Source organism: Colletotrichum siamense (genome assembly GCF_013390195.1).
Source record: "Colletotrichum siamense strain Cg363 chromosome Unknown KSG_Cg363_contig10, whole genome shotgun sequence".
NCBI lineage: Eukaryota > Fungi > Ascomycota > Sordariomycetes > Glomerellales > Glomerellaceae > Colletotrichum > Colletotrichum siamense.
This window is the reverse complement of record NW_023501023.1, coordinates 3420177-3435595: the sequence shown is the minus strand read 5'-3', so window position 1 is coordinate 3435595 and position 15419 is coordinate 3420177. Positions and strand designations below refer to the sequence as shown.

At 56.4% G+C, this 15419-nt stretch overlaps 4 protein-coding genes across 4 annotated transcripts; 2 read left to right on the top strand and 2 right to left on the bottom strand.

The window, feature by feature from the left end:
• Window positions 1-2925: 2925 nt before the first annotated feature.
• On the top strand, window positions 2926-5136 carry RAP1GDS1 (Rap1 GTPase-GDP dissociation stimulator 1; the record flags this gene model as incomplete). Its single annotated transcript, XM_036646674.1, has 3 exons — window positions 2926-3139; window positions 3193-3324; window positions 3380-5136. 3 exons carry the CDS (start codon window positions 2926-2928, stop codon window positions 5134-5136), a joined length of 2103 nt encoding a protein of 700 aa, XP_036488315.1.
• A 514-nt stretch (window positions 5137-5650) lies between these two features.
• RPL13 (60S ribosomal protein L13) lies at window positions 5651-7408 on the bottom strand (the record flags this gene model as incomplete). The annotated part of the gene is made up of 4 exons (XM_036646673.1): window positions 5651-6046; window positions 6106-6264; window positions 6358-6613; window positions 7359-7408. The coding sequence occupies 4 exons, from the start codon at window positions 7406-7408 to the stop codon at window positions 5651-5653; spliced, it is 861 nt and encodes a 286-aa protein (XP_036488743.1).
• A 505-nt stretch (window positions 7409-7913) lies between these two features.
• Window positions 7914-8912, top strand: CGCS363_v014823 (uncharacterized protein; the record flags this gene model as incomplete). Its single annotated transcript, XM_036646672.1, has 2 exons — window positions 7914-8268; window positions 8386-8912. The coding sequence occupies 2 exons, from the start codon at window positions 7914-7916 to the stop codon at window positions 8910-8912; spliced, it is 882 nt and encodes a 293-aa protein (XP_036488320.1).
• Window positions 8913-9982: 1070 nt separating this feature from the next.
• Window positions 9983-11047, bottom strand: CGCS363_v014822 (uncharacterized protein; the record flags this gene model as incomplete). The annotated part of the gene is made up of 2 exons (XM_036646671.1): window positions 9983-10882; window positions 10943-11047. 2 exons carry the CDS (start codon window positions 11045-11047, stop codon window positions 9983-9985), a joined length of 1005 nt encoding a protein of 334 aa, XP_036488254.1.
• Between the last annotated feature and the right edge of the window lie 4372 nt (window positions 11048-15419).

Sequence of the window (15419 nt, the reverse complement as noted above, 5' to 3'; positions counted from 1 at the left end):
GGCCAGATGTTCCGAGTATCCGAATAAATAGCGAAAGTCAAGTTTTGAACAATAGATGCGACAACTAAAAGGAGGACACGAAAAGAAGACGAAGGAAAACGAAATGAGAGCTGCACAGAAAATTTGAGGAAAACACTCATTCAATTCAAAGACAACAGGTGTTTTTGGGTCTTTCCCGAGAAGGTTCTTGCTTTGTCACATTGAACCTGGCTCTGGTGAAGTTCAAATAGCAAACACAAACATCCCGACTTGTATGATATTCTTGCATTGGAAATATTCACTTTACGGCGCAAAGCTCCGAATCTTGGATAAAAACAAGGCTCCAAATGATTTTCAAAACTGAAAACAAACCAAGGAGATGTGTCAATACGCAAGCACCACGAGCATTGCCATCCCGTTGTGGCTGGGTTGGGATCAAACATTCAACAGCATCTTCCGTCTCAGGATTGACCCCAAGTCAGTTGAGCCATCAGGGCTCAGGTTTTCGGGGTCGTAATAAGAAGCATTCATCTCCGCCTCAATCTTTACCCCGACCCCAGTTGCATCGAGAATTTTCGCGATCTGGTAATGAGCCCTGAAGAACTCTGGCTCGGGAAGCGGATATCTTTTGTCTGAGGAAAACAGCGTCATGACCACACGGTGGCCTTGTGGGGGATTGACAGCGAAGGGGGCTCCTTGAAGGTTCTTGATCTCGTACTTGTTGATCTAGCCATTGAACGTCAGCTCAGAATTCAAATTTTTGACCAATTTAAACTGCGAAGATAACCTACCTCTCCATCAACGGGGTTGAAAGCCAGCTGGTGGTCGTCGTAGTCTTCACGAACACCGGTGTGAAAGGTGATTAGATTTTGGTGTTGATTCAGGCTGTCTCGGCTGATTTTCCCCTCCAAACCAGGGAAGTATCGGTACAAAGCATACCAAACATTGGCCACCGCCTCTCTCTCGACTTGGTTGGCATTGTTAAACCTCCCAAGGGCTAACGGCAACACATGTGAGAGATGAGTGCCACCGGCGGGCATGCCTGCAGGCGGCACAAATAGCCCCTTCGTAATACTCTCATAGTCGCTGCAATGACTGTATGCACAGCGGAATCCGTCACGAAGGAGGCATTCGTCCTTGAGGATCCCCAGTCGGCCTCTGGCTGCAGGCTGCGTATTGCCCGCGAGTTGGGCAATCGAGTTGGCAGCATTGGGGTTGGGCGATCCGGGTGTGGATGCCAGTGCGACAGACTTGACCATACTCGCAAGCTTCACTATTGAAATCAAACTTTTGTTAGTACAAGGTCGACTTAGATAAGAGGTTCCTAGCCGGGCAGTGCCAGGTGGTTATCCAGGCAGTGTCCCCAGTGAATTCGATCGTAGCGTGCCCAATACTTCGACAAGAACGACAGTAGTAGAGAAAACGATAGGAAGAGGGACAACAACGATAACGAGATGAGTATATAGGAAAGGTTGTCGCTAAAAGTAGTATAATAAGAACAGGGTGACTTAATAGGATTTACGGATGACACGCGTGTGTGGCGGACACTGCCCGGATAACAAACCTCTTAGATAGAACCACGACTAACTTGGCTTGAGGATTGTGTCAATCAGGTAGCGTTAGAATGCCTTGAGCTTCGCTTGATCTCTGCCGATCGTCTTGATGTCGGTCATGAGAGCGATCGCTCCGTGTTTCGAAAGCATTTGCCAAAAAGTCGAAATGATCAAGCAAGTATTGTCAAACGGGGTATACAAGTTCATGACCTCGTCGGTGAGTTCCAAAAGGTCAGAGAAACTATCTGGGTCTGTCCAGTCATCCAATTGCTGCTGAGAGAGAGGATGAGCGATGACACTGCTGAATACAGTCGACAATTTCGGGCCAGTCTCTGCCATTTTGAGAGCTGTTGAGAAGAGACCACTACTTTTCTTGCGCTAGAGTGACTACTTTTCTGGCGTGTTCGATATCGTCGTTCGCCGTCGCTGTTGTCGTCGCCTCTAATCGTCTATGTCTTTGTCGTCTTTCGTTGTCATCTGTCGTCATCGTCGCCTTTTGTCGTCGTCTCTATCGTCTTCTCTGCTACCGTATTCGTAGCCTCTCTGACGCAGGAAAATCAGGCGGTCTTGTTGGAAAAAGGGGATGAAGTGTTGGAACAAGACTGGCAGGTTTCTGAAGCTCGTGAAACCGAAAATTTCAAGATGTGAAAATGGAAGCAATGAAAGTTGTCAAGGTGTATCTGAGCAAACGGGTGGTCGACGAAAGACCTATTAAATCAAGAATCCACTAGTTTTCAAACTGTAAGATGTTATTGGTACAATCACTGCTGACATAGCTAAGTCTCCATTCTCAACCAACCAAAATATTGCTGGACGTATTGGGCGGATTCCACTTTCCACAATTGAGTAGATACCTGCTGTACCTAGGAAGCAAGGCCTCTTGGGCCAGTGCAAAATCAACAGGCAAACAGCATACCCTTTTGTGCCAACCGACTTTTCAACCGACTAAATAACAGACAATGGCTGATTCATTGACTTCCTTTTGCTAAGGAATACCGACTTCCTCAATTTGTTGAAGTATTGTTTGCTGTGCTACGCAGGATGTCCAAGTTTCGACCAGCTGCCAAACGCCCGCCCCACAACAGCTGTCACTCTCAGCCAATCACATTCCCCGCTGCCAACTCCACAGGCGTCACCCACCACACCAAAGCAGGAACTCGGGCAGGTCATCCCAAGTCCAGTCCGCAGCACCACCACGCAAGCCAGGAAGCAGGCAGTATCCAATCACGAACACGAACCGCTTCAAGTTTCCCGTGAGGGGTGCCTTTCTTTTTATCTTCAAGACTGAAGAACAATACGTTGAATCCCAAGAAATCAACCGGAGAAAAAAGTCATTGGACTTGTTTGAGACAGTAGCACAAGACAGAGACACTGGTTCACCACGCCTCCAATGATGCAGTCCTCAGCCAGCGTCATTGGGGTAGACGCCATCGAACACATCCTGGCCGACGCCTCGTCATGGGCCAACCCCGGCGCCGAGGACCAGGGCCGCGCTCACAGGACCGCGCTGCTCGGCGATGTGTTCTCGACCGCGCAGCACATGTGGCATGCGGGCAGTCAAGAAATTGATGTGGTGGCAGAGAAGCTGGGCGACGGAAGCCGAGATGGTAAGTTCAGCCTTACAAATCCGAAGATGGATGAGAAGCTGACATGTCGACAGCCTCATGGAGACTACCATATGGCGACTCTGGTATCGTCGACTTGTTCCTCAAGATCGTCACCACACCGAACCTCCGCCCGGCGTTGAAAAAGCACACCCTCCGCATCATCGGCAACTCATGCGCCGACACAGGTAGCTCACTCACCTTTATCTACTCTCGTCACGGCCACAAGCTAACACTGCCCAGACGAGAACCGTGCCCGCGTCATCTCCTCAGGTGCCCTTCCAGCCATCATCGCCCTGCTCAACGACGACGACGTCCTCCCCTTCACCATCTCAGTCCTCTACAATATCCTCGTGGACTACGAGCCAGCCCAGCAAGCAGCCTCAGCCGCCAACCTGACCCTATCGATCGTCAACCTCCTTACATCCCCTCGCCTCTCTCAAGCGCAGAGCCTCCTCTCGCTCATCGCCAAACTCGTCGCTCTCCTCGCAACCCACGAGTCCGAAGCGACCCTCGCACCCCCTCAAACGCCCTCCCTCCTGCTCACCCTCGCCCTCACGCCGACAACAGAGCCCGAAGACTTCGTCACCCTCACGGCCGTCGCCCTCGCCTACCTCACCCACGCCCCCGTGCAAAAGGCCTTCATCGAAACCGGCTCCGTCCCCATCCTCCTCGCCACATTCTACCACCTCCAAACCCAGCTCGAGGCCATCCGCGTCGAGGACGAAGACGCCGCGATCCAACTCAAGGCCCTCCCCCAGTCCTTCGTCCAGCTCCTCTCCGACATCTCCTACGACGACGCCTTCACCGCCCACAACCCCATCGGCTCCCCCGTCATCCAGACCCTGCAATCCTGGCTCGCCCTCCCCAACGTCCACCTCCAGTCCGCCGCCTGTCTCTGCCTCGGCAATGTCACCAAATCCGACGAGGCCTCCTACGCCCTCGTCAAATCCCACGCCGTCCACCTCCCTCTCGTTCCCCTCCTCCGCGTCTCCACCGACTCAACCCTCCTCCACGCCGCCCTCTCCTTCCTCAAAAACCTCGCCATCCCGCCCCAAAACAAGCCCGCCCTCGGCGACGCCGGCCTCCTCGACGCCGACATCCTCCCCCGCATCTGGTCCCTCGACGTCAACCCGCAGGTCCAGTTCTCCGCCGTCTCCCTCACCCGCCTCCTCCTCGTCAACACGCCCCCCAACGTCCGCCGCCTCTGCGCCCCGCTCAACCCGGACCCCCTCTCCCCCTCCCACGACACCACCCACCTCCACCGCCTGCTCGACCTCTTCGCCCGCACCGACGCAGAGCACACAAAGACCGAGGCCGCCCGCGCAGCCGCCGCCGTCTGCCGCGTCCTGCACACCACCCCCATCCCGCCCCTCCTGCCCGACTGGGACCCGACGCAGGACGGCTACGTCTTCCGCCCGGAGAAGCCGCTCGCGCCCACCGCAGCTGCCGAGGCCGACGAGGATGGCGGCGCCCGCAGGAGGGAGCGCTTCTACCGCCAGCACGCGCCGCTCAACAAGGCCCTCGCGTTCCTCGTCACGCAGGCCAAGTTCCCCGTGCTGCGCAGCGAGGCGTGGTTCGTATTCGCGCTCATGTGTCGTGCGAAGGACGGCGCCGGCGTCGTCATTCGTGCGCTGCAGGTGCCCGGCGCGTTTGAGGCGCTGACGGAGGCGATTACGGGGCGCACGTTCTCCGGGGAGGATGTGGAGGGGAAGACGCCGGCGGCGGTGCAAGCGGGTTCGGGCTCGGAGGCTACCGTTGTTGGAGGGCAAGGGAACAGTATGGCGTTAGTTGATGGTTTGGGACTGGAGCCGCAGGCGGCGGACCCGAGCCAGGCGGCGGGGATGAAGAAGGTTGATCGGGAGAATGGGCTTGTTATGGTTAGCGAGCTTGTGAAGAGGCATGCGGAGGAGTTGCCGGCGGTGAGGAGGGCTGCGTTTGAGGAGATGTTGAGGGAGGGCGGGGAGATGTTGGCTGGTGAGAAGGGGAAGGAGACATGAGATAGCATATAGCAAGCAAACGGGAACACAAGACAGATTTACATAACAGACGATGTCGCAAGCACCAGGAATAAGTCACTGCAGGGGACGAAGAGGCAGAAGAATCAATCCATAGTCTACTCCTGGAACACATAGACCCATGATACACGTCACACATTTCATCATATGCGCGTCCTGTCTCCTTCCATCGTCCAAGGACGACAGCAACACACAAGTCTGGGCGTGATCAATGCAATAGTTTCTTTATGACCTTGTCCTGAGTTATCTCTCTTCTCTCATTTCCACCGAACCCGCCAGGCCCAGCGCTTCTAGACTTTTTTTTAATTCCCTCAAGCCCAGAAAGTTGTGATTGTTTAACGTGTCGAAAGCAGCAGCCGAGTGAAAACCTGATTCCATTGTGCCGCAGCAGCAAACATAACCCCCCGACACCACAAGAGACGGACGACACCAAGAAAGCCAGAGGAACATGCATAAGAAAGTAAACAAATTTTTCCCGTTGACGGAATCAAGTTGCTTATTTCTTGGCAGCCTCGGCCTCGGCGGCGTCGCGGGCACGCTTCTCCTTCTTGCCCAGGTTGCGGGCCTCGGCTCTGGCGAGGCGGAGCTTGCGGTAGGCACCACCCTCGACGGCAGCGGGGACGTCGGACTTGGAGATCTCGGAGAAGCCGCTGACGGTGTTCTCGACGGGGAGGGCGGCGGAGAGGTTGCGGACGGTCTCGGTGCTGGCGAGGTCGACCTTGGAGTCGCCCTGCTTGGGCTTGTTGGAGCGGCGGGGGAAGACGACGAGGCGCTCCTTGTAGGCCTTGAGGCGGGCGACGTTGGCGGCGAGGGACTCCTCGCTCAGGTTCTGGCGGCGGCCGTCGACGGCGATACCGATGGTGGGAGCGTAGAGGCGGGGGATACCGGCGGCCTTGTGTGACAGTCAGTTTGCTTGCTCTCGCCTTCCACATCTTCCCAGAACGAATTTACCTTGAGCTCAGCCAGGGAGAAACCGCGGCCCTCACGGACCTTGCGGTTGTACTTGACGGTAGGGCATCGGACAACCGGGCGGAGGAGGTCGACGGGGCGGGGAGCGACCTTGGCGGCCTTGGCCTGACGCGCGACACGGCGGCTGTGCTTCTTGCCGGCCTATTGTGGTGTTGTTAGAAAATTTCGGGTTCCCATCAAGTGCCATTTCCCATCTCGAATTGTCGCCAGTTTTGCGACGGGACCAAATCATACCTGGTCGAAGTGCGTCCTAACCCGGCGCTGCCAATCCTTGCGGAAGTCTGTGGTGTCTCTGTCAGTTGTCGTGCTCTTCTCGATGTGCGTTCTTCTCGTCGTCGTTGGATCGTGGGGGAGTCTCACGGTTGTGGGGGATCTGCTGGTTGTGTGCGATCGCCTGGGGAGAGCCAAAGTCAGTATATCGGCGGCGGCGACGGGGACGCGAATGCCTTCAATGGCGATTCCGTAGATGAGGGCAAACGTACCATTGTGCCTGTGTCGCGATCAAAGGGTTAGTAGTCCTAGGCCGGGTCGTCGAGATGCTGCTGCGAGGCGTGGACAAATTTCCTGGAGGTACGACGAGTCAAAATCTCTGGAGGGCATGAAAACCCTACGAAAAGCCCGGGCGTGCGGTACGTACTTTGGGGGGGTTTGGCGGTGCGGGACGGCAGGCGCGAGGCGATTGGCTGGGGGCAGCATGCCGTGGCAGGGCAGGCGGGACAGGCGACGGCGGAACCTTGATCCGCGCAAAAGGTGGCCGCAGTGAATTTTTGCGTCGAGGTACGTATCTTTACTGATTGTGGGCTCGGCTGCGGACGTCTATTTAATGGCGTCCACCTCGCGCGTCTTCCTCCTCTTCTCCTTTTGAAAGGCATACTTACCTTGTCTGGCCGTCGGGGGATCAAGAAATCCTGACGGCAGAGAGGGAGGCCTGCATTGCACATCGCGGCGTCGACCTCTCTCGATTGTCCTTCGGGGCCATCGTGGGCGCAATTTTTGATGTATGCCTTTTGTTTTCATTGTGTGCTCTGCCTTGTGCAGGGTCATGAAGAAGACTACTGAGTGTTGATATTGGACTGGGCGTCAACTGAGGTCCTTCGATAGTTCCTAGATTTGATTCTGCTGAACTTGATGCCGTTGGAGAATAGGCTGCGTCGATGGATTTGTAGTAGCGCCCGCCTGTAGCTTAGTTCAAATGATGCTGCAACTGCCCGTCAATGTTCGTGACAAACACCTACCTCGTACTGCAGCCCCAGTGAACATCGACGATAGCTTCACCCATTGCCATGTTCGTCGATTGATGACTTCCTGCCGTAGACGTCGAAAGTGTTCTCCAGTTTCGGATTGAGCTGAGCTTGAGTGCTCCCATCCATTGATTGCATCGTCCTATCCTTGAAGGGATTCAAGCCTGCGTCCATTTCTCTGTCCATGCGTGTCCAGTATGCCGTGATAAACCACCAAAGATACCATCACCAATGCTCCCTCCAACAATCGTCCATCTCATCACCACGTTCCTCACACCCAGCTGCCAGCTGCACCGAAGCTTCCTCGTACGACACCGACCCCGGAACATCCCGCACCAATCACAACCCCGCAAAAAAAGCCCAACACCAAAAAGTGCCGCCCCATACCCAAAGCTCCAAAAAATCTCATGACGCTCGCCGACCCGTTCTCCCGACTCCGAGTCGCCTCTCAACCTCGACCATAGAGTGAAACCGCCAAAACCACTCACTCCCGTACCTCGCCCCCACGATATCCCCCCCGAGTCGTTCGAGTACAAACCATCAAACACAATGGCTTCGAGAGTATCCCCCCGAAGCGCCTCCGACGCAACGCGCTTCACCTCAACCACCCCGCACGCCGCCTCCAAAGCCGCCGCTCCCTCCACGCCGAAACCAAAGCAGCAGCAGCCCTCACCACAAGCAAAGACACCAGCAGCGACGAAGCTCTCCTCAACACCGAAAAGCTCCGGCGGCGGCAACAGGCTACCCGGCGAGACCCCCGAAGAGCGCGTCCGCCGCCTCCGCGCGGCCCACGAGGCGGCGCGCAAGGCGCAGACCAGCAGCGTCGACCGCGTCCTCGGCGGGAGCAGACGGTTCTTCGATGTCGCGCACAAGGCCACCGTCATTGGGCTGGTCGGGTTCACAGGTACGTTTAGAGAGCACGTCTTCCGGGGGATCCTGCAGGGCCAATTGAGCCCCAAGATCGCCACCCAATATAGCACTTGAACCAGGAAGAACAGAATACTAACTCTACTTCCCACAGCAATCGCCGGCCTCGTCTCAATCTACTCCGTCTACGACATGGTAACCTACAACAAACAGCGCCGCGCCGACTTCATCGAGGCCCAGCGCAAGATGGAAGAAGACTCCCTCGCCGCCGCCCGCCTCGCCTTCATCAACGGCACCGCCACCGACGCCCAGGTCTCCCTCGTCGAGGAGGCCAACGCCGCCGCCCGCGAGTCCGGCACCCGCCTGCCGCCCCTGCTCTCCGCCCCCACCGTCACCACCCAGGCTGAGAAGATCTTCGGCACCGGGCGTGCCGAGACCGCATCACCAGAGGCCGCCGCCGCCGCCGCCGCCGGCTCCTCAGCGCCCGCAGCGGAAACGCAAAACAAGAGCAGCGGCTGGTGGCCCTTTTCGTCATCCTCCGCCGCCAAGCCCACCACAGAAGCGATCCAGGACAAGGCCAAGGCTGCCTTCGACCAAGAGAGGGAGAACCAGCGCCGCGGGGGCGCGTTGGACCAGATCGGTCTGCAGCCGGTGGAGGAGAAGAAGAAGGGGTGGTGGTAAGAGCATCTTACAAACACACATCACCTCCTCTTACTCAAAATCTCTCGGCGCGCGGGGTGGCAACATTGTTATAATTTGATATACACAACAACCCAAAAACGGAGCATGCGGTATTGTGACGATATGCATAGACGCTACAAACAGACACACACACACGACGACACAAAAGCTGGAAAACAGGCGGAAGGAAGGAAGGGGGAGAGAGGGTATGATAATGGTGGGACCAAGGACCGAGTTGATGAAGATCCGTGTGTGGAAGCTGGTGATGGTGTCCTCTCTGCCTCCCTCGACGCCGGGGGAGACATTGGAAGAGGACGACCAAGAGGAGGGGAAGAAGAGTGCCACTGTATCATAGTGTAGACTTGACTGGATGTGCATTAGACGGCGTCCGGTTGAACCTTTGCATGCGGGAAGGAAATATCACCCTCATCTTGGCATTGCTCACTCATTTCGTGCTACGCTAGAGGAGGGGAGCAAGCCACGTGCAATGTCCGTGCCAAATATCGGCCATCGTTGGCCATCTCCTTCAAGCCACAACCATGGAGCTGCAATCACGCCAACATCACCACACAGACTCGCTCGGGAAGACAGTGCGTCATGAACAATGCTCAGCTTTCGCTGTCAATTACGTCCGCTGGACTGGTATTATGTACACCACCTCAATCGCTCCGAATGCTTGACCATCCGAGTCCGCCACGCCGGGCAGTCGACTCTCCTCCCAGGATGCATGCCCAAAAACCTATAGACCGAAAAAGAAAAGAGTCCGCCTGTCCCCGGACCCGAGCGAGTGGATATGTATATGCGCTGAATGTGGTATTACTCTCAAGACAGCCCTTGCCGTCGTCAAAACCGTGTACCCCGAAATCATAAACTCCATGAAACCAGAAGCAGTTGTTGCACCGCAGTATGCTTTGCCGACCACGCTTTTACACCAGTAGATATCGCGGCAGAGGCGAGCATTGCTCGTCCGCTTCCAAATAATTCTTCCGCTTCTGTAAGAGATAGCCCTCTGCGTTGGCAAATTTGTTCTTGCCCTTGGGCAGATTCTCGAGCAAGAACTCGTCCCCATTCTATGAGACGACAATGTGGTTGAAGTGGCCTGGTACTTTGAGGCGACACTTTTCGCAGTCGGCCCGGTAGCCGATGCTAAAACTCTTCTTCATGCCAGGCTGCCAGGTCCAGTTGTTGACCGTGTGCCTGGATCGGATGTGACCCTTGCGCCCGGGAGATGGCGTCGCAGGGGCCGAGGTCGTCTCTGTCGGCTGGCTATCGATGGTCGTGGTGATGGAGTCTTCACCCATGTGACCCGAGTGATCGTCCATCATGTCCATATCATGACTTCCATCCAGCGACGACTGCTCCATGCGCATGGCAAGAGTAGATTGGAAGCCGTTGTCGAGAATCATTCCTGGGGGGCTGAGACTTCCGCTACCGGCAAGGCTGGTTGAGTCCTCGCCCTCGCTTATGGGAGAAGGCAGGCGACGATTCTGCACGGCATGCCAGTCGTCCCCGCCGTCCATAGAGCGGGGGATGCAGCGGGACTCGTCGCTGCTGAAGCCAGCATGCATGTGGCCCATGTTAACGACGCCGTTCAGGTGGCTCACTGCGGGTCCCGGTCCGCCCCAGCCGCCGCCGCGCACCTGGGCTCCGAAGCTGGGCTGGATGGGGGTCGGCATGCGGCCGTTGACGGAGGACGTCGGATCCGGGTGTACATGTTGCTGCGGAACTGGGGGTGGCGACATGGTGTCCATCATGTCCATATCACGGTCGGACTGCTGTGCGAAAGGCGACGGCTGGCAGGACATGGTTGCGGGTGATGAGGACCAGGGCGAAAAGTGCGACTTGGGTTGCTCCTCCGAGTCGGAGTCACCGGGGGTGAGTGTGTAGGGCGCGGCATTGAGAGGTATGACGGGCGCCGACCAGCGCTTCGAGTTTGGCGAAGTTCGGAGGGGCAAGCATTGCAGGCGTTTCTGGGAAGGTGGAAGTCAGCAATTGTCCGGCTTGGTGGTGTGGTGTAGGATTGAACATACATTTCTATGCTCGCCAAAGCTCAAAGTGCCGTTCATCATGTCGTCCTCCTCATCCCGACCCCTCTTCCGAGTGGGGTCCGGGAAATGCTGCTGAACTCCGAACATCATGAGACTGTCTTAAAAGTGTACTGTTGGTGGTTGTAGAAGAAATGCAGCCGACTAATTGGCGGGTAGCGGGTGAAGATGCAGCAAGCAGTGTTAGCGATGTCGGCTCTATATCTGCGTCTCGTGGGGATTCGTCAAATCTGGCAAATGTCGTCAATGTCGTCGTCGGATGGATGTAGAGGGAAGAAAGCGACGTCGTGCTGCCGAGTCGAGTCGAATGGATGTCCGAGTCTGATGCGCAGGGCAGTGGCTGCTGCCAAGTTCCCCCGGACTGAAGGTGCCGGGATTGGCGGGGGTTGGGACTGTCCCTCGGAGCGGGCTGGCTGGGCTGGATGGGCTGGGCTGGGTCGTGGTGGCAGGCGCAGACAGGCTGCAGGCAACGTCCGGTCCAGTGGAGGTGGAGGAGGTTGCAGTTGCAGTTGCAGTGCGGGCACGCGCACACAATCAATCTCTCCAAGGCTCCAGCTGCAGGGAACCTGGAATATGCGGGAAAGCAGGTTCCACGGGGGTCGCGAGAGCGTCGATCTTTGCCGGCTATATTGGGGCGTTGGCCGTTGCGCGGGGCAGGCGAGGGAGGCTGAGTCGAGGGATCTTGTAATGATGTCGGTATCGGAAAGGAAGGCGAGTAGTGTCGACTGTCAACACCTCCTCAGGCAAGTGAGGTAAGATCGCGTGTCGAGGGATTCGAGTTTGCGCGGTGTAAGTCGTATAAGTAAGTCGCACCCAAAGAGGCAAGGTTGGGTCCGATTTGCGCAGCTGCTGCGGTTTGGGGTTTTCTTGGCCAGGCAGGCAGGCAGAAAAATGATGTTACTCTTGGGGTAAGCACCTTTATGGACAGCTTCCTTCTTGTTTCTGTTCTTTCTTTCCAAGACTCGAATCGGCGAATTGGAATCTCTTGGAAGGAAAGGAGGCTAAGAAAAAGGCAAACCAGATTCCCGGAAGGAAGGGTGTTGCAGATAAAGTGGAAGCAGGTGGGAAGCCGCCGAAAGAAGAATGCAAGCAGCAGCTGCCGATGCTTAAGCAGGCAGGAAGGAAGCACCACAGCAGCAATGACAGCAAGCAGCAGTAGCGACCTCGACAGGCAGGCGCAGGTAAGAAGAAAAAAAAAAAAAAAAAGAGCAGCAAGAATGCTAAGGTGCGCCACAAAAGGGGGAGAGGGGAGAGGGGATCCAGGCCACTAAAAGAAGCCCCCCGTCAGTGGTAAGGCAGGGAACCGATGCGCTACGTGCCCCGTGCGGACGAGGTGCACAACCCGGCGACGGAAAGCCAATAGATCCCAACGCTCAAGCAGCCAACACGCACGCCGTCCAGGTCCTTCCCGGGCTAACGGCTTTGGGGCCACCACTGAGAGAATCGGAATGTCAATGATGGCAGTCTGGGCAGTCTGGGCAGTCTCTCACACAGTCTGGGAGTCGAGAGCCGGGCAGACGGGAGGGAGGCTAACGACGCGCTAGTTCCACGCTGCTGGAATCCAAACCGAGAGGGACGGGAGGGAGGGGTCCCGGATGACGGAATGCGATGCCGCCTTCTGCTGAAATAAGGTAACGGTGAGGCAAAGGAATGTTCAGGGCCGGCTTCCAAGGAATGTGAACGTGGTGTTTCTGTTGTTGATGGTCCTTCTCGAACCCGACGAGTGAGTCGTGTGCTTGCTCCCGTCGCGTGTTTCGTGGCGAGTCGTGGCGAGGAGGTTGGTGTCTCTCTTTATTGTGTCCCAAATTGGGAGGTTGGAATGGGATAATACGTCGTCGGCCAGCGGGTGTGTTTTTTGGTTGGTGGCCAAGTATTCAACCGCCGTACTACAAGGACTGCAATTGTCGAGCAAGACGATGCTTGGCGCGACTTCCGGGAAATAAAAAGGAGCGTTGGTTCGAGACGTCAAAAAGGACTGATGAACGAACGGACGTCCGCTGAAGAATAACGTCACAAAAGAAAAGGAAGAAGAGTTGTTGACAGATGGATGACAAGTTCTGCAACAAGCACCGCGACACCAGCACCAGGCAAGGGAGGGGGGGCGGCAACGGCAAGGACGCGGGGAATAGGACGTTGATCGGAGAAATAAAAAGGAACACACCCAGCAAAAAGGAAGACGAGGAGCGTTGTGAGATATAGGGCAAGGTGGCGTTAGAAACGAAAGAGGGCGACCAAAGGGCTCTTATTCCGACCCAGCTAAGATCCGAGGGGGACGGGGGGCATGTCTGTCGCCTTGACACACTGCAACAGCGTCGTTGTTGTAGCTATCGTTGTTCCTCGCCTGCCTCACATCTTCACTCACCAACACCAAACTCTCTCTCTCTTTTTCTTTTGACTCTGCTCTGCCTCAACTGCCGCTGGGAGCTATTCCTCCTGCTGTCCAATGCTCGTCACATCACTCCAAAGCTGTAACTTGCTCGCGCTCTTCGCGCTGACCCAGCAGCGAGGACCAGAATGGGATCTGAACCGGGACGGAGAGAGAACGTTGAACTACTAGGTCTACCCTATCCACCCAGCAGGGCTCGTCGTCGTGTGTCGCGGAATGGATGCCACCACCGGGCCTGCCAAATAAAGGATCTCTCGACTGCCAGAGATCTGTGCGCCGCCGCGGGAGCAAGGGTAATGTTCGTCCACGGCAACGACAGCGACAGCGAGCGACAGTGACTGGTGATGGATGACTAGCCTGCCCGACTGATGGGTGTGTGTGTGTGTGTGTGTGTACGTGAGCGTGTGTGTGTGTGTACGTGAGCGTGTGTGTGGGTGGACGGGTCCGTGGACGGACGACCTTGCCGCTGTCCGGCCATTTGCTGGTTCGTCCCGCCTACCCAGCGCCCGTCACATGCGGAGGGGCCCTGTCGATGGATGGCATTCAGCAACTGAGAAGGGAAAAAAAGAAAAAGGAAAAAAAAAAAGGAAAAAAAAAAAAAAAAAAGGTGAGGTGGTGGTGAGGGCGGTTTCAGGATTGCTTCATGAGGTGCCGGGGTGTGGTGGTGGGATGAAGAGTGGATAGGGCCCAAAGGGAGTTTGAGCGTTCGCCTACCCCAATCTAGCCTTTCTGGCTGCGATACGTCCAGTCGTGATCTGCCTACCCGCGGCCATGCTTGAAGGGGGGTGCGTAGGCAGGTTGTGAAGGCATAACAAGAGGCGAACTGTGAGTTGTGATGGGAACGGGGGGGACACGCAAACGCTGAGGTCATTCGTGATGGGCGCCGGCAACTGCCACCGAGATTGGGTTCGCGGCCGCAGTCAGCTAATATGCAATATCGCCTCGACTAACACACCTCTCGTGGAAGGGGGATGGGTATGTCACCAATACCAACAATGACTTGCAGCTCGACGATCATCTCTATTCTCATCGCACCCTGCGGCAATCCACAAGAACCAAGGCCTTATCCGCACACCGACCTGTTGCTCTCCTTTCCTTCCGCTGCGCCCCCCGTTACAGCATCCCGTCTCCTTCAACTTCACATCATCATCAACCTGCGGCCGCCCCGATTCTCGTCTCCTCCCCCCGTTCCTGTCAGTCTCAGGCCAAATTCCCCCAACAGCAGAAAAAAGCTTACAGGATACGAGCGAGTCACGCTGCCGTGCGTATCTTGAGTCGACGTGTTCTCGGTCCAAGCCTGCCGTAGACTCTGATGCCAAGAACTCTCTTTTTGCCGTTCACTCGCATCTTTCCGCACAGAGCAACCACTCTACCGGAATAAGCATACCCAGCGAAAGCCAGCTAACTCCGACCCCGCTAAGTGGGAGGACCTGGGAAAAAGAGCCGCAGCGCGTGTGCCCTGTCCCCAAACCACGTCCCCCCGCAAGTAGCATCCCTCTCCTAATACCACCTACCGGCTCCAAGGAGCTGTCTCACAAACGGCCAAAACGGGGGCCCAGCCCAACATGCCTGCCGCTTCCCAGCTGCCTGGGACGTCCAGCGAGACGAAGGCCAGCGCCTTTGTGAGCCCTCGGATTGGAGGTTTTACGATGTGATGCCGCCCTCGTTACTACGCTACGCAGTGATCCAGCACCAAACTGGAGGGCATCTAACGCTGCCAGCGCGCGCCTCCCGTCCCGTCCTCCGTCTCCTCGGGGTGCATCCCTCGGGACCGACTCGCCCACGGTTCGAACCCTCGAAAATGGCAAACGTTGAGACTGGGCACCGATCCAATCTCGCCAGCCAATAGATTGAGCTTTGACTTTGGGCGGAGGGGGGCCGTGGAGTGCGCGAACAGACGCTCAAGAGAAAGAATCTAAAAAGAACAGCAGAAAAAGGTCGTTATCGTTTGCCGAACCCCGAAAAGATGGTGGCATCTTCGCACTGGAAAGTCAAAAAAAAAATTGTTATTGGAGAGACAGAACAGCGGGTGGGTGCGCCGGAACTCTCCCCCCCCTGCTTGCTGCTTGCTGCTGA